A 17164-nucleotide genomic window follows, 5' to 3' on the forward strand; every position below is an offset into this window, starting at 1 on the left:
CTCCTCTATTTAGTGTGATTCTACCTGGGGATTTTAGAGTCCTGAAAATTGCTGTTGCCATTGCTGTTTGTTCTTTAGAAGAAGCGTCATGATTTAATGATTTAATGGCATGAAGTTTTGAGTGTGCTGCTACAAGTGTGGTTATATGTGACTGGATATTATTTATAAGTAAATAACTTTAAAATGCAGTGGTAGGGTGGAGTGGAAAGCCTTGGAACTCTCCTTTTTAAGTTTAATCCTGGACCCTCCACTTACTGTCCTGAAAAAGTCATATGCTCTATATCTGTAAAAATGGAGAAAATCATACTTACCTCCTAAGGGTGTTGGGAGGATAAAATGAAGTCATTTCAACAAAATTCAAAATTCTATGTAAGCATACCATAAGCACTAAACAACAGGTAGTTGTTTTAAAAATAGTACATTTTCAAATATCAGAAACATTCCGATAATGACATTATGTTGTACTAAGGTGATCCCATAAATATCACCTGCTTCGTGTGTATTCCAGATTCTGGGTTTGTTGTCCTTGAAGATTTTAATGGATATTTTCCCATTTAGAATCACAGTATCCAAATCAATTGTTTTCAGAAGAGACCACTGAACCCTGAATATTTCATATTAATACAATTTCCATAGTAGTTTTGAAACTTCCTTGTTCCCTGATAACATCAATCATCTAGGATTCTTATAGTTCAAATCGTCACTTCCCAGAAATCTTTGTACTAGCAAAACAAATGAAAATGAAGGTGAGATGCAGAGATGAGATTTAGACATCTTAATTATTTATGTAATTTTATTTTTAATTTGGGACTGCTCCAAGTGTGCAAACTTGCACACAGCTGCTCTCAGCAAAATGCTGTGATTTATTGAGGCAAACTGAATTGCAAAACCTTTCTTCCCTACCCACCCCTCATCCCCTCACCCCTGACCTCCCCCAAAATTCAGCAGCTTGACTGAGCTTAAATAACTGACTTTTCATATCCTTTCATGGGACACAAAGGGCTAATCCTGAGGCTACTTGAGACCACCCCTGAATGTGTCAGTCCCACCTCCCCACACACAAAACACACTGACTGCAGCTTTATGAAGTGAAAATGCCCAAGAAAAAGAAAATGTGAAGGGGGTGTCCTCAGCCATTCCTTCCAGGGCTGGAGGGGTGCAGGGGGCTGGATGAGGGGTGAGAAAACGCTGCTGCATCTGGATGTGGAGAACAAAGCCGCCCTAAGACTCTGCAGAATCGGTTGGGTCACTCGCTTTTATAGAAGCAAAAGAGTGGAACTGCCTTGCCTTGTCTCAGTACCACTGATCCTTGCATTTCATTGTGTAGAGATGGCAGGGAAAGTGTGTAGAAAGCACACTGAACAATGACTTTGTCATTTTGAGATTTCTACGGTTTGTTCACCCCTTCCCCCACTCCCACCCTCAAATCCCCATTGGACAAAAGAGATTGCTAGTTGGGTCTTCTTGCCCTCATTTTGAAAGATCTCTGTTTCACTGACTCTTTCAAAGTAAACTCATCCATTTTCACTGAATCGCAGTGTTTTCATGCTTTCAAAGTCAACAAAAGAGTTTCAGTCAGTGCATTTACAAGGATGGACTCGTCTGTGACTATGCCAGCCCCGGAGATAATGATGGATGCCACTGCCAAGATAGAGTGGATTTCCTTGTTAATGGATAGGAGAGTTCATGAGGGGAGTTATACTGGGAATATTTACAACACTCGCCCCTCAGAGTTCTGAGATCAAGATGATAGGATTTACACAGGCCCACTCCTACAATTCCTTCCCTTTGTTTTTTTTAAGTGCCAGATGAGATGGTTGGGTTTTTTCCAGTGTGATAGCACACGTGGAAAGCAGCACCGTCACCATCAACATGGTGACAGTTAATCACTGGGGAGCCTCCCAGGCTTTCCAGGCTGGCAACCCGTGTTTCCGATTTGTCCCAGCATGTGTGCTCCAATGATAATGTTTGTCTTTTTCCAAGAAGCTAATTAAGACTGAAAGAAAAAAAATTGAAGGATCTCAATTTTATCTAGCATGGCGGTATTCGGCAGAGCGTAGAACTTTACATTCTGGCTTTACTCATTACGTCCTTTGCAGAACAATAGTGGCTTTTCACAGGGCTTTCTCTCCTTGTCATCTTATAACCTTAGTAATGATAAAAGGGACAGTTCTTAGGGAGAGGAAAATCTCTCAATGTTTACTTAGATAAGGACCTTCGGAGAATCTTTTAGATTCTTCATGTGCTATTCTTGGTACCATTCAATTTTGTTTACATACCTAATGAATTTTCTTGGCACAATGAATCAGAAAGTGTTACACTGGAGAACTTGCCTTAGTTTTATTAAAATCTTACACCTGTTATTTTATATGTGGATATGTAAATCTGATGTGGAACATGGTAATCGTAAGCTATCCTGTTCTGTGGTTGTCTCTGGCTTATGAGTTCACATGTTTCTTGGGGCCCTTTCTTTTGGGGTTCATTTATTTAGCATTCTCTTATTGTCACTTACATCTAGTAATGAAATAGATAGTATAGCATAAGCATCACAGTAAGTGCCAGCGCCTGGTTACCATTTGCCCTCACGATTGATTCCCCCTTCCACTTCACACTCAAAGTAGCCAAGGAAATAGCCTCTTGGACGGCACTCTATACCCAGGGCTATAGCTTGAGTCTCTGTCTCAAAAAAAAAAAAAAAAAAGAAAGAAAGAGAAAAGAGATAGCCTCTTGGTACTACGGCTGTGTACAGAAACACCACCCAACATTTACCTGAAAATGACTCAAGGGATAGGATTGAAGTTGTAGTGTGTTAATTTTTTTTTTCTTACCCTGTCTATATTTTGTTGAGATACATACAGGTTACCTGAAAATAAAATAGACCTTTGTAATATTTGAGTTTTAATTTTTAATTTGTGCACATTCCTTTAACTCCCACCCCAAACAAGATATAAGCATTTTCATCACTCCCAAAAGTCTCCCCAACCCCTCTGCAGTCAATTTCCAAACCCTGATTCTGCTTTCAGATTTCTGTCAACATAGATTAGTTTTCCTATTCTTGTATTACACATAAATAAAAGCAGTAATTTATCTGCAGCTGGCTTCTTTTTGCTCAACACGATGTTTTTTAGTTCCGCATGTGTTTTAGGGGTTCTTTCCTTTTCTTTTTTCTCTCTTCTTCTGAGTGATATTCCATTGTATGAAGATACCACCATAATGTACAATGTATTTATCTGGTGGATGGATATTTGAGTGTTTGCCAGTTTTTAGCAATGAACCTTCTTGTACAAATGTTTATGTGTATTCTACATATGTTTTTATTCCTCTTTAATAAAATACTTAGGAATAGAATTGATGGGTCATAAGTTGGGTAAATGTTTGTAAATTTTTTTTAATCCTTGCTAGAATTGTGATTAATAAATCCTTTTAGCTATAGATTGATTTGGGTGGTCTATGAATTTTAACAGTATTGAAACTTTCGATTGTCAACATGGTATACATATTTCTCTCCATGTTTCAGAAATGTTTTCATATAGACATCTTGCACTCCTTTGGTTAAATTTATTTCTTCATATTTTATGTTTCTGATTATTTTCATGGGATTGGTTTTGATGTTTTCCAATTGTTTGCTGGTGGTGTGTAGAAATACAATTTAAGTATATTGACACTGGTCTTTGCACTTGCTGAATTTACTTTACATTTTCTGGAGTTTTTTTCTTTTCCTTTTTTTTAATTCCATAGAATTTTTACATACACAATCAGGTCAGCTGCAAATAATAACAGTTTTACTTCTCTCTTTCCAAGAGATTTTTCACTTTTACTTTGTTTTCTTAACTTACTGCTGTGGCTCGCACTTCCAATACCATGTTGGATAGAAGTGATGAGACCTTTTACTCTCTATTTTCCCATTGAGAAGGATGTTAATTACCATATTAATTTTCAGTAGATATCAGTCGTTTGATTGAAAAAGTTTTTTTTAATTCCTAATTTTCTTAAGATCTTTTTGTTGTTGTTGTTGCAGTTTTTGGCCGGGGCTGGGTTTGAACCTGCCACCTCTGGCATATGGGGCTGGCACCCTACTCTGTTGAGCCACAGGTGCCGACCAAGATCTTTATTTATTTATTTTCTTTTGTAGAGACAGAGTTTCACTTTATGGCCCTCGGTAGGGTGCCGTGGCCTCACACAGCTCACAGCAACCTCCAACTCCTGGGCTTAAGCGATTCTCTTACCTCAGCCTCCCGAGTAGCTGGGACTATAGGTGCCTACCACAACGCGATCTTTATTTTTTTAATGAATTTTGATGAGTATTTTTTCAGTGTCTTCAGATAATCATATGAAATCTGAATAGTTACATACCCACTTAAGAATCTGAATTCATAAATCAAAAATTCCTCACAGAAAAAAACTTTAGGCTTAAGTGGCTTTACAAGCTTAGTTTGAAAAAACATTTTACCAAGCTTTTCTGGAGAATTCATACACAGCAATATCCTGATATAAAAACCAAAGAAAGTTAAATCATAAACCAAACTATTTCAAGAAGACTAAATAACATACCAGTAAAACTGAACCTAACAATATAAAAAAAGATTAAGGAAATGTGTTTCTTTTCTTCTCTTCCTAAGAGTAATTTTAAAAATTATCAGTGATCATTGAGTTTTATCAAATGCTTTTTCAGCAGCTATTGAAATGACCATGTTATTATTTCTCCTTTATTATGTTAATGTGATCCCTAACATTGATTTATTAATTGTGAGATCGTAAATCAGCCTTGTCCTTTTGGAATAATGTTCGTGAAGTATTGTCTTTTTTCTTTTATTTATTTATTTATTTTTAATTGAGACAGAGTCTCACTTTGCGGCCCTTGGTAGAGTGTTATGGCATCACAGATCACAGCAACCTCCAACTCTTGGACTTAAGCAATTCTCTTGCCTCAGCCTCCCAAGTAGCTGGGACTGCAGGTGCCCACCACAACGCCCGGCCACTTTTTCACTGTAGTTGTCATTGTTGTTTGGCAGGCCTGGGCTGGATTTGAACCCACTAGCTCTGGTGTATGTGGCTGGTGCCCTAGCCGCTTGAGCTGCAGGTACCTGGCTTTTTTTTTTTTTTTGTAGAGACGGGAGTCTCACTGGCTCAGGTTGGTCTCGAACCTCTGAGCTCAGGGCAATGTACCCACTTCAGCCTCCCAGAATGCTAGGATCACAGGCATGAGCCACCATGCCCGGCCTTTATATTTTAATAATAAGCCACAGCAAGGTGAAATTTTTTAAAAACATGCTGTCTACAATAACATCAAGAGACATCAAATTTGAGACTCTGTCTCAAAAAAAAATAAAATAAAATAAATCAAATGCCTAGCACGTATCTCATGAATAATATGCCAACCCCTTTTATAGAAAAATATAAATATTATTGAAAAGATTTAAAGACCTATAAGAATAAAAGAAATAGCACAATATATTGGAAGACTCAATAGTGACAAGTGATCTGTAGATTCAATATGATCTCAACACAAACCCAAGTATGTCTATAGAAACTGACAAGAAAAATTTACATGAAAAATACAAAGGGCCAAGACTTATACTCTTAGAAGTCAAGACATATCATAAGTCTACAATAATTACTGTAAAGCATAATATTATCACAAGAATAGACTAATTCTGGGAACAGAAAGAAGTCCACAAATAGATCCTGCTTCAAGAATTGCTTAAAGTGCAACCACAGAGATACGATGACATGAGGGGGGAACAATACATAAATTAATGAATAAATAATAAATATTGGTTCAATGGAATATGTAGATGAAAAATGAATGCTTTACTTGGTGCAACAACCTAATAATAATGATGACTGACTGATCATCAGAACCAATGGACGGAACAGACAATAAAGTAATGTATTTACTGTGCTGGAAAAAATAAAACCTAGAAATCTTGTTTCTCTTGGAAAATAAAGACACGCTCAGATGGACCAAAGCTAAAGGAATTTGTTTCCAGCAAACCAGTCTGAAAAAAAGTTCTCCAGGCTGAAGGAAAATGGTACCAGATGGAAGCCCACACTTCAAAAAGAAATAAAAAGCACTGGAAAGGGTAAATGTGTGGATAAATATAAAACACAATTTTTTATAATATATATGCACACACATGTATACATATGTATGTATTTCAACTTCTTTAAAAGTTATTTTGTATTGATTGTTTAAAGCAAATCAAGAGCAAAATATTGTGATGGGGGTTGCTGAGCATGATAACTAAAGAGAAACATCTAGCGATCAACTCTACACAAACACCAAATTCAACAAACTTCCATTCAAGCAAGCTCCTTCAGAAGAATCAAAATTCCAGTGAGCAATCATACTACCTGGTTTTAATACTGTATCAAGGGGGCAGCACCTGTGGCTCAAAGGAGTAGGGCACTGGCCCCATATGCCAGAGGTGGCAGGTTCAAGCCCAGCCCCGGCCAAAAACTGCAAAAAAAAAAAAAAAATACTGTTATCAAGGAAAGAGACATTAAAGGGGGAAGAAAAGACAATCTTGCATTGCCCACCCCAGTCCTACTGCATCTCCTGGTATCCCCAGTAGAGAGAGAATCTGTGTGTCCAGGGAAGAGAGAGTGAAGTAATTGTGGGACTTTGCATTGAAACTTAGGGACACCCTGGCACAGAACACAGCACAGGGCAGAATTCTTCCAGTTCCCAAGTAGGGGATATTCACACCAGCCTGGCCTGAGTGAATCCTCACTCTGGAATTGAGTTCCAGCTAGCCCCACCAGTGACGAACAAAAAGCACTCCGGGGCCTGGACTAAATTTGTAAGACAGTCAGGGCATAAGGGCTACAGTCCTTGGGCAATTCCTGCGACTGTTGCTGGCTCAGTGGACCTAGCAGTGTGGACAGAGGGCGCAAGTGGCCCAGTGAGACACCAATGGTGGTGAAGAAGCCAGTGCCTGTGTCACTCTCCCCTCTAACTATAGGTAGTAAGTACAGCTCAGGGAGTCTACCTCCACTTGGGGAAAAGAAAGAGAAAAGTTATGAGAACTTTGTTTTGGAACTTGGGTACCAGCTCAGCCACAGTGAAATAAAATACCAAGCAGACTCCTGACACCCCTGAGTCCAGGCCTTATGTCCTAGAAGGCATTTCATGGTGCCCTGAAGGGAAGGACCCAGTCCTGACAGAATTTACCTCTAAGGAGCCACTGGGTTTTGAGTAAACAAAACAGTAATGATGGCTTTGGATGAGAATGGGCCAGCTTCAGGTGTGACCCGGAACTGGTGGCCATGAGGAAGTGCCCATGTCACTCCTCTCCCAATTCCAGCAGCCCAGAGAAATTTCACAAAGAGATGAAAATAATAAAAAATAATAATTAAGCAGAAATTCTGCAAATTAAGAACTCAGTTGACAAACTCGAAATTCCAAATCTCTCAACAGCAGAATTGACCAAGCAGAAGAAATTACTTAGTGGGCTTAAAGACAGGCTTTTTGAAAATATACAGTCAGAAAATAAAAAAGAATAAAGAAGAATGAAGCACACCCACAAGATCTGGAAAATAGCTACAAAGGGATAATTCAAAAGTTTTTGGCTTTAGACAGGAGAGGGGAGAGAGAGAGATATATAGAGACAGAGAGACTGAGGCAATTAACAGGGAACTTTCCAAACCTAGAGAAAGACATCAATTCAGGTACAAGAAGATCGTAGAACATCAAGCAGATTTAACTCAAACAAGACTACATCAAGGCATTTAGTAATCAATCTCTAAAGGTCACAGATAAAGAAAAGGTCTTACGTCATTTTACTGGGTCATTTTTCAAGAAATTTGCATGATGAAACTTAAATTTATTGGCACAATGTTTATTATGCTCTATGTAAAATTTTTATACTTCTCAAATTTAATAATTTGAAATTATGACTCTTTAGAGGGGGTGACTGATTCTCTAGTGCAGCCTCTTGTTAATGTCTCTACTACCCTTGTGTCATCACCCGTTAACTGATGATAATTGTATTTTTTCCTCTCTTTTTCTCTTAAGTAGTCTTGGTAGTTTATTAATTTCATTAACATTTTCAAAGAAGCAAACTTTGGATTCATTGATTTTTCTCCTTTAAGTTAGTTTTTTATTTCATTATTTTTTTGTCTAATATCTATTCCTGGCATACTTTAGTTTAATGTGCTATACTTTTTTTAAAAAAATTTAAAGCTTTTTTTTTTTTTTTTAATGTTCTTAGGTTTTAGCATTTCTCTTTTTTTAAAAAAAGGTAAAGCTATAAATTTTCCTCTAAAGACAGCTTTAGTTATAGGCCTCAAATTTTAAAGTCATTAGATTTTCTTGTTTTCAAATTTGAAAAATACTTTGTAATTTTATTTTATTCAAGCCAAGTGTTATTTAGAATTATATTGCTAATTATTCTAACATTTAATAATTTTCTAGTTCCTTTTTACTGATTTCCTTTGGAATTCTCATACAGACTATGTTCTGTATGATTTCTGTCTCTTGGGTACTTTTGGTATTTGCTTTGTGATACAGTATAGATGCACTTGAAGAGAATTTGTTTTACAGTTACTCATGTGTATACTGTTGTAGCCATTGGGTCATACTTATTAATCATGCTTTCTAATTTCTGGAAAATTTTAATCTGCTTATCCTACCAGTCATTTAAATAAGTGAGTTAAAATTCTCACGATGATTTTCGATTTTTCTATTTCTCCAGAGATCTGTCAACTTTTCCTTCATATATTTAGGACTCACGTTTTTTGTTTTATCAAAGTTTATTTTTTGTTCATATCTTCTGGGTAATGTGAACCATTATTTTATTTTTTTAAACTTTATTGAAATTAATATGAGGGTACAATATTTAGGTTCCATTTGCAGAAGAGCCCCTCAGCAGGGGGCGTACCACCCACCCTCACAGTGTGCACAGCAGGTGAGATCCCGCCTCATGCCCTCCCTCCTCCTGCTATATGTCCTCGCCCCGACCCTGCTTCCCTCTACCCTGAAACTGGACTATAATAGTATTTTATTGTTCTTAGGAACATGCAGTTGTTTATATATTGATTTCATATTAGTATGGAGTACATTGGATATTTATTTTTATATTCTTGAGATACTTTACTAAGAAGAATGTATTTCAGCTCCATCTAGGTAAATGTAAAAGATTTAAAGTCTCCATCTTTGTTCATTATTCTTATGAAATGTTTCACCTCTAGGAATCCTTGCTAAGTTAAAGCTTCCATATTCATAGTAGTAGAGACAGACAGTCCACCTTTCTATTGGTTAAAGTTTTCATAGGATGCTTTTTCCCAACCCTCATTTCCACCTTTATGTGCCTTCATTTTTAAGGCTTGTGTTTTAAAAGTAGTGTATACATGGACTCCAGGTCTGAATTTCATGATGAACATTAACACTTTTCACCAGCCAGTGCGGGAGGGGACAAACCAGAGTGGGAATGATGGGGAATGTGGAAATAAAACACACAAGAAACAAAGATGGGATGAGGAGGACTGGAGCAGCTGAGACTGAAGCTAGCACTGAACTATGAAAACAGCTTTATTGTGTAGTATCTAAACAAGGTCACTTATTTAAACAAAGTTGCTTACTAGAGGGAAATTGACATGAATCTAGTACATGGAATGAAGATTAATTTTAGGGAAGAAAAGGTACTGTGCTTTCCGGCAAAAGATTAAAGGAAAAGTTTGCAGGGACTATGTGACTTCTGGCAGAGAAGAAAAGAATGTTTTTGTTCAAGGAGGAGAAGCAGTTGGGGGTCGTTGAACGTCTCCTCAGGCTGTGGGGGCCTTGCTGCCTCATAGCCCACAATCCACGACGCTGAGAACAGGTGGAAAGGAAGCTGTTTCTCACTGAGGTGTTCTGACCGCAGAGGGAGGAAGCGGCGTACCACTCTCCCCTGATGCTTCCTATTGTCTTCTAACCAGATTGTAACCCAAACACTCTTGACTCTTCAGTGCAGTTAGCTGTCTGTGATGCAGGATTAATCGCTAACTGAAAGATAACGCAGGTCCCAGAGCTGGTGTGCATGTGAGAGGATCACATCATCCAAATGAGGGCTGAAAGGACTGATTAGTCTACAAGGAAAGGACAATGTTAGGAAAGCTTGACCTTAGAGAACTTCTGTGTAGATGTCTTCATACAAATAAATTAATACCAACACTATACAGTTCTAATTCAACAGTTAACGGAGTTGTGTGAGGTCAAAGGAAACAGGTGATAAAGGAGAGATCTCCTGACGTGGGTCCTATGAAGACAATAGACCTGGAATCCAGACTTGACCTCTGACTTCCTTGAGTCTTACAAGGTGTCTTGTTAGGATGCAATTTGCATCTGGGAAATAAGTGCTGATGCTGTGAGTTTGAAGGCTTGGGAGCTTACACAGAAGAGCCTTCCATATTTTCCATTTGCTTCTATTCATTCTATCATATAATTAAAGGTAATGAGAAGGATTGATATCCATTGCCTCTATATTTCTTAATACTTTTAGAGGTTTTTATAGTCACAGTCTGTTAGGAATGTTAATGCCTCCACAAGGATCCTGTATTAACCGGCAGCACAGTCTGTTATGATAGTCATTTCATATCAAGGTAATTTTTTTTTATCTCATGTGTTTCCAGAATAAATAGGTGGAAGAATCTCTTCTACACCCACATCAGTAAATAGCTTACTTATCAAAACCTAGGCATCAATTTTTGTCTTCTCTTAATCAGAAGAAAATCTTGTGCTTTCTTGCCAGGACAAGAATCCTATTTTGTTTCTTGTTCTCAAAACATCTCTTTTGCAAAGTCAATAATGGTTTAAAGCAATCTGGATGATTTGTACTTATCAAAACCTGGAACATAATTCCTAAGAGTCTGAGTAACATCAGAATTAAAAACTTGCCAGTTCCTCCAAGGGGTTAGCAATCTTAATGATTCTGATGTTATGTTTTAATACCATAAACAAATAATAAAAGTACCATCTGGTTAAGTAGGCTCATAATTAAATACATATTTCACTTTCTGCCTAGTTCAAGGATGAGGGAGAGAGAGGGTTCAAGTTAGGAATGGAGTCAGTCTAAAGTATGCATGGCATATTAATTAGCATAAAATTAAAATACATTTTTATTGCTGTTTATAGAAAACATATTCTTTGGCAGAAAGTTCACAAAGACATGCAGGAAGAAAAAAAGAAAATTGTGGGTAGATGGCAAAAAATACCTATAGGACTATAAGTTTGGCCATTAAATTCCAAACAGGCAAACAAGTCCTATTTAAAACTACATTTGTGCTCTTTTTCCGGCTGGAACCATGGCGGCTGTTGAAGAGAAGAAAAAGAAGGTTCCTGTTGTGCCAGAAACGCTTAAGAAAAAGCGAAAGAATTTCGCAGAGCTGAAGATCAAGCGTCTGAGAAAGAAGTGTGCCCAAAAGATGCTTCGAAAGGCAAGGAGGAAGCTTATCTATGAAAAAGCTAAGCATTATCATAAAGAATATAGGCAGATGTACAGAACTGAGATTCGGATGGCTAGTATGGCAAGAAAAGCTGGCAACTTCTATGTACCTGCAGAACCAAAATTGGCATTTGTCATCAGGATCAGAGGTATCAATGGTGTGAGTCCAAAGGTCCGAAAAGTGTTGCAGCTTCTTCGCCTTCGCCAGATCTTCAATGGAACTTTTGTTAAGCTCAACAAGGCTTCCATTAACATGCTGAGGATTGTAGAACCGTATATTGCATGGGGGTACCCAAATCTGAAGTCAGTAAATGAGCTAATCTACAAGCGTGGTTATGGCAAAATCAATAAGAAACGAATTGCGTTGACTGATAACAGTTTGATTGCACGATCTCTTGGTAAATATGGCATCATCTGCATGGAGGATCTGATTCATGAGATCTATACTGTTGGAAAACGCTTCAAAGAAGCAAATAACTTCTTGTGGCCCTTTAAGTTATCATCTCCACGGGGAGGGATGAAGAAAAAAACAACCCACTTTGTAGAAGGTGGAGATGCTGGTAATAGGGAAGATCAAATTAATAGGCTTATTAGAAGAATGAACTAAGGTATCTGCCCTGATTGTTTTTGTAATCTGGTCAGTTAATAAACAGTGACTGCTTTCAAATTGAAAAAAAAAAAAAAAAAAAAAAAAAAAAAATAAAACTACATTTGTGAAAAGAGTATGTTTAAATCCATAATACCGGGTTATGATATTATTAGATAAATCTAGAATAATTTTTATGTTTTTGCCACCGTTCAAATATAGATATTAAACATGTATAATATTCAACCCTATTTTTTGTCCTGATGTTTTATGTATTTATTAAAATTAAATTTTATTTTAATGAAATGAAAATTAAATTATAAAAAATTAAACTTTTTTCTAAGTTATTTTGCTTTCTAGGCTTACACTTTCCATGAAACTTTAAAAATTCAAACAGTAATTCTTAAATCCACATATGTCAGTATGATCTATTTGCAAGAATTTGAAGACCTTTGTGGTGATCACCTCTCCTTTTTGAGCTGAGCAGGCTGTTATTCCCTAATTTGCTAGGAATCTGGGCCTGGTCACCTCATGGGAGAGGCCAGTGGACAGGGCACTGGCTGAGGGGGTAGGTGTTAATGCCACGGAGAACACAGAATGGCCTGTGTTCCCCCGGGGAAGCTACCTGTGATTCCCCCAGCCAGTGATTATGTATGCTGCTCTTTCTGATAGTCTGTTAAACCAGCCTGTGAAATGATGTCATAAGTCCTTTTTAGAACCCTCTAATAAGTGTTTATACATTCCTGCCTTATCTTCATAGCAGTGCTTTCCACTGACGTCATGTATTTTTATGTAAAATTGTAAACTTGGGGTCCTTGGATCACATCGTATAAATCCCAATGGTCCTACCATTCCCTCTATTTTCAAGAATGAGCATTGTGCTTTCATAGCAAGTTGACACCAGCTTAAGTTGCATTCCTATCGCTGGAGCCATAGATCATTATATCATGTTTTTCCTCATAGAGAGGGTTACTTAAGTCCAGTGACTTGGGTTTCTTTTCTGCTTGCCTTTTTTTGGGTGTTTTAATCTTTCAAACTAAGGCAATTTCCCAAGAAAACATCATCTGGTAGGGTAAGATGATTAAGTGAATATTCATAGAGCCATTCCACAGTGCCTTACACTCAAGAAACACCTGATAAATGTTATTTGCTACTGTTACCATCATGTGGCTTTGAAATAAACATTTCAAATATTTATCCCAGTGGTAGAAAATGCAATGTATATGCACATGATAAAAATTTTGATAGAAACTCTTTTAGACATTGTAAGTTGTTTCTTTATTTTTTATTTTATTTTATTTATTTTAGACAGAGTCTTATTGTAGCCCTTGGTAGAGTGCCGTGGCGTCAAAGCTCACAACAACCTCAAACTCTTGGACTTAAGCGATTCTCTTGCCTCAGCCTCCCAATGTACTACAGGCACCTGCCACAATGCCTGGCTATTTTTTTTTTTTTTTTTTGTAGAGACAGAGTCTCACTGTACCGCCCTCGGGTAGAGTGCCGTGGCGTCACACGGCTCACAGCAACCTCCAACTCTTGGGCTTACGCGATTCTCTTGCCTCAGCCTCCCGAGCAGCTGGGACTACAGGCGCCTGCCACAACGCCCAGCTATTTTTTTTGTTGCAGTTTGGCCGGGGCTGGGCCTGAACCCGCCACCCTCGGCATATGGGGCCGGCGCCCTACTCACTGAGCCACAGGCGCCTGGCTATTTTTTTGTTACGGTTGTCGTTGTTTGGCAGGCCCGGCTGGGTTCGAACCTGCCAGCCTCGGTGTATGCAGCCGGCGCCCTAGCCACTGTGTTACAGGGGCTGAGCCTGTAAGTTGTTTCTTATTATCAAAACTCTTCTTCAGGTTTCTGAGAAATATAAAAAGTTTGTTTCATCACATTTCTCTTTTCCTTATTGAGCTTGTTGGTAGACTCTAATTCCTTAAGTGTGAGTTTTTAGTGGAAAATTTGAAGACAATTTATAGACCCAAAGAAATCCCAAAGTTTTTCCTGAAAAAATGAGAAGTTTTTCCTGAACAAGAAGAGAAGTTTTTTCCTAGCAACCAAAGTTTGGCCATATATTGGGGGCTTGCTTAAATCTAATGGCCAGAAATGGGGCCTCCCCAGCTCCGTCACTGATGCTGTGTGATCTCCAAGTTACTTTTCCTCCCCGTGTGTCTCAGCCTCTCCATATGTGAAATGAGATAATAATACTACTGCATAGGGGGGTTGTGGGGTTGAAATGAGTTGGTACATGTAGTATCTTTAATATACATCTAGATACACGTTCCTTGGTCAGTGTTAACAGCAGGTAGAAATCAAGATCAAGGTCTCCCCATCTCCAATGGTGAAGACTTAAATTATTGCCTTCTCTTTTGAGCACTGAATTTGCAATGAGCCACGTCTTCCTCCCACATATTGCTGAGGCTTGTAGACTCCTCATCTGTGATACCTGATCACTTATTTCCCTGGTAGCATCTACTACCTCATGAGAGATTCAAGTTCTGCTGGGAGTCTCAGCTTTCTTGTCCATTAAATATGGGGGTAGTGCCTCAACAGAAGTGATCCCTAAAAAGTTCTTATCATAGTTTTTGTACATGGCAGACATGTGATAAATATCTTCAGGACCACTTATACTTTGGTTATTTCTTCAGATGGAAAAGCATTCCTTGCTATTCAACATCTTTCAAGGAAGACAGCACAATTCTAACAAAACAACTTGTTAAGGTATTTTTGGAAAGAATTCTTGATGAGGAGGTCCTGTGTCTACTTTTGCGATTTCAGGTATTTCTTCAAATGGTTGGTGTGATTGCCATGTCTGTGGCCGTGATTCCTTGGATGGCAATACCTTTGGTTCCTCTTGGCATCGCTTTCATTTTTCTTCGGCAGTATTTCTTAGAAACATCAAGAGATGTCAAACGCCTGGAATCTGCAAGTGAGTATGGAGATTCTTAGGTTGGTGGCAATGCCAGCTGGCTTCCATTCATGCCATCATTAGAAAGATCCCCCTGAAATTCTGCAGGCTCTATCTTCCAAAATTTCTCTGATAGTAGCTAATTGAATATTTTGGCTCCCATGAGTCAGTGTGGCCCCTTCTGCAGGAGGAGCTGGTGGCATGCCAGGTGCAACTTTACAGTTTAGAGCTGAGAAGGAGTGAAGGGCGTATGAAGGAGAGTAATGTGAACACTGGGGAGATGTTTTGTTCATGGCATCCTTCTTTACACAAAGCAGGCACTTGACAGCATTTTTTCAGAGAAATAGAGTACTTCATTATATCGGAACTAAAGGGAAATGATCAAGATAGGTTGCTGTCCTTGAAGGTGCTAGAAAAGGAAAAAATGTTTCCAGAAAGGAAATGAAGGGTCAGAAGTACACTTATTTCAGAAGCAATATACACAAGAACCTCCATAGCTGACAACCTCCGTACATCAACCACCTCCTTAAGTTGACCTACTTTTCATAGACTGGACATGCACCACATGTGCGTATCAGTCCAGCAGGCCTAGCTCCTTATGTTAACCACCTCTGTATGTTGACCAGTTTGTTATAGTCTCTTGGGTAGTCAACTTACAGAGGTTCTACTGTATTTGGGAAATATATTACTTTTGTGCACTGAAAAAATGGCTAATTAATTGCAGTCATTAAATGTTTTGACTAGGAAAGGGTTGTTGTTATCTATTCCCCTTTATTATCAGTGGTACTTGGTGGAATTTTACATTCTGAAGTCACCCTCCATCCCACAGGCTGTTCATCTCCTTCAGAGAGAGGTGAGTTTGCATTGCATTTAGTCTGTTACTCTATTTGACCTCCTAGTTTCTGGATAATGGGGAAAACATTTTATGATTAATCACTCTATTCCACATGTAATCACAGAGGATGAAATTATCTACAGTTCATCTCATTATGAAGCCCACATTAACATATTATTACCGAAACAAAAAAATCATGAGGAGAGTAGAATTGTTATTTAAAAAAATAAATAAATAAATAACAGGGCGGTGCCTATAGCTCAAAGGAGTAGGGCGCCAGCCCCATATGCTGGAGGTGGTGGGTTCAAACTCAGCCCTGGCCCCAAACTGAAAAAAACAAAAAATAAAAAACCAGAGAGGACAAGAGCCAAAAAGTAAAGAAGGAAGATGCTTGTATCAGAAAACTTGTGGACAATTACTGCAAATGAATACCTGCTCAGGTTTCTGGAAGCCAAGCCATGAAAGGAAACATATTTAGTCCCGTGGTTCTTTCAGTATCTACTTTGTGGGAAATAAGTTTATTGCTGTGGCATGGATTTGTTTCTTTTTCTCCAATAAACTCTGAAGAAGTATTTATTATAGGCGTCTACATAAAGGAGAGTAGTGGCAGTTTCAGAAAAAATTTTTCCAGTCCTCATGGGAGCTAGCTAAACTTCCGTTGGGTTTGGTTTGTGAGGTCTTCCAGCAGGAAGGGGAAATAGCGAGATCCCCTCTGATGACCTGATGTGTTATAGGGAAGGTGGAGCAAACTGATCAGGGTTGCTGGGAAACCTTCCTTCATGTGTTCTGTTGGTACCAGCCTGTTTCCTATGTAAACAAGTCAACAGACATCTTATTGTTCAGGATCACTCATGAAATGAGTTCTTCAGTCATTTTAGAAAGGAGGGTGCATTCAAGGAAGGGTCCAGAAGGAGCACCTTGGTGTAGATTTTTGTGTGTAAAAGGGCCACTTCCCATGCATTAAGGCTTTTTTCCAGAAGCAGTGTAAGAGTTCCTCTCTTGAATCCTAGCACATCTAAAGCTTGAGAATATTTTTTTTTTTCTTTTTTGAGATAGTTCAAGCTGTCGCCTGGGTATAGTACTGTGGCATCATAGCTCGCAGCAACCTCTAACTCTTGGGCTCAAGCGATGCTCTTGCCTCATTTTTTCTATTTTTAGTAGAGACAGGTCTCGCTTTTGCTCAGACTGGTCTCAAACTCATGAGCCCAAGCTATCCACCCGCCTCAGCCTCCCAGAGTGCTGGGATTACAGGTGTGAGCCACCGTGCCCAGCCCTTGAGAACATTTCGATCTGGAAATTCTAACAACTTTGTCGTGGTTCCTGTGGAACATGTTCCTGCACCCTGGTTGCTATAACAATAACTTCAATGTGGATATTACCCTTTCCATGTCCCCAGGTAGCCAAATTTGGTGGCCAGTTA

The 17164-nt window shown here is 38.6% G+C and overlaps 2 protein-coding genes across 11 annotated transcripts in view; both read left to right on the forward strand.

The window, feature by feature from the left end:
* Positions 1-17164, forward strand: part of LOC128566988 (ATP-binding cassette sub-family C member 4-like) — a 316653-nt gene that overhangs the window by 215699 nt on the left and 83790 nt on the right. For 8 of the 10 annotated variants that reach the window (XM_053564127.1, XM_053564131.1, XM_053564126.1 and 5 more), the window contains 2 exons: positions 14780-14930; positions 15691-15762. In XM_053564127.1, coding sequence (XP_053420102.1) covers positions 14780-14930; positions 15691-15762 — 223 coding nt within the window. The remainder of the gene's footprint in view (positions 1-14779; positions 14931-15690; positions 15763-17164) is intronic. The other 2 variants (XM_053564124.1, XM_053564130.1) reach the window with 1 other exon arrangement.
* Positions 11269-12094, forward strand: LOC128566990 (60S ribosomal protein L7-like). The gene has a single exon (XM_053564132.1). The coding sequence runs from the start codon at positions 11284-11286 to the stop codon at positions 12028-12030; it is 747 nt and encodes a 248-aa protein (XP_053420107.1). The 5' UTR covers positions 11269-11283; the 3' UTR covers positions 12031-12094.

Source organism: Nycticebus coucang, chromosome 15, assembly GCF_027406575.1.
Source record: "Nycticebus coucang isolate mNycCou1 chromosome 15, mNycCou1.pri, whole genome shotgun sequence".
Lineage (NCBI taxonomy): Eukaryota > Metazoa > Chordata > Mammalia > Primates > Lorisidae > Nycticebus > Nycticebus coucang.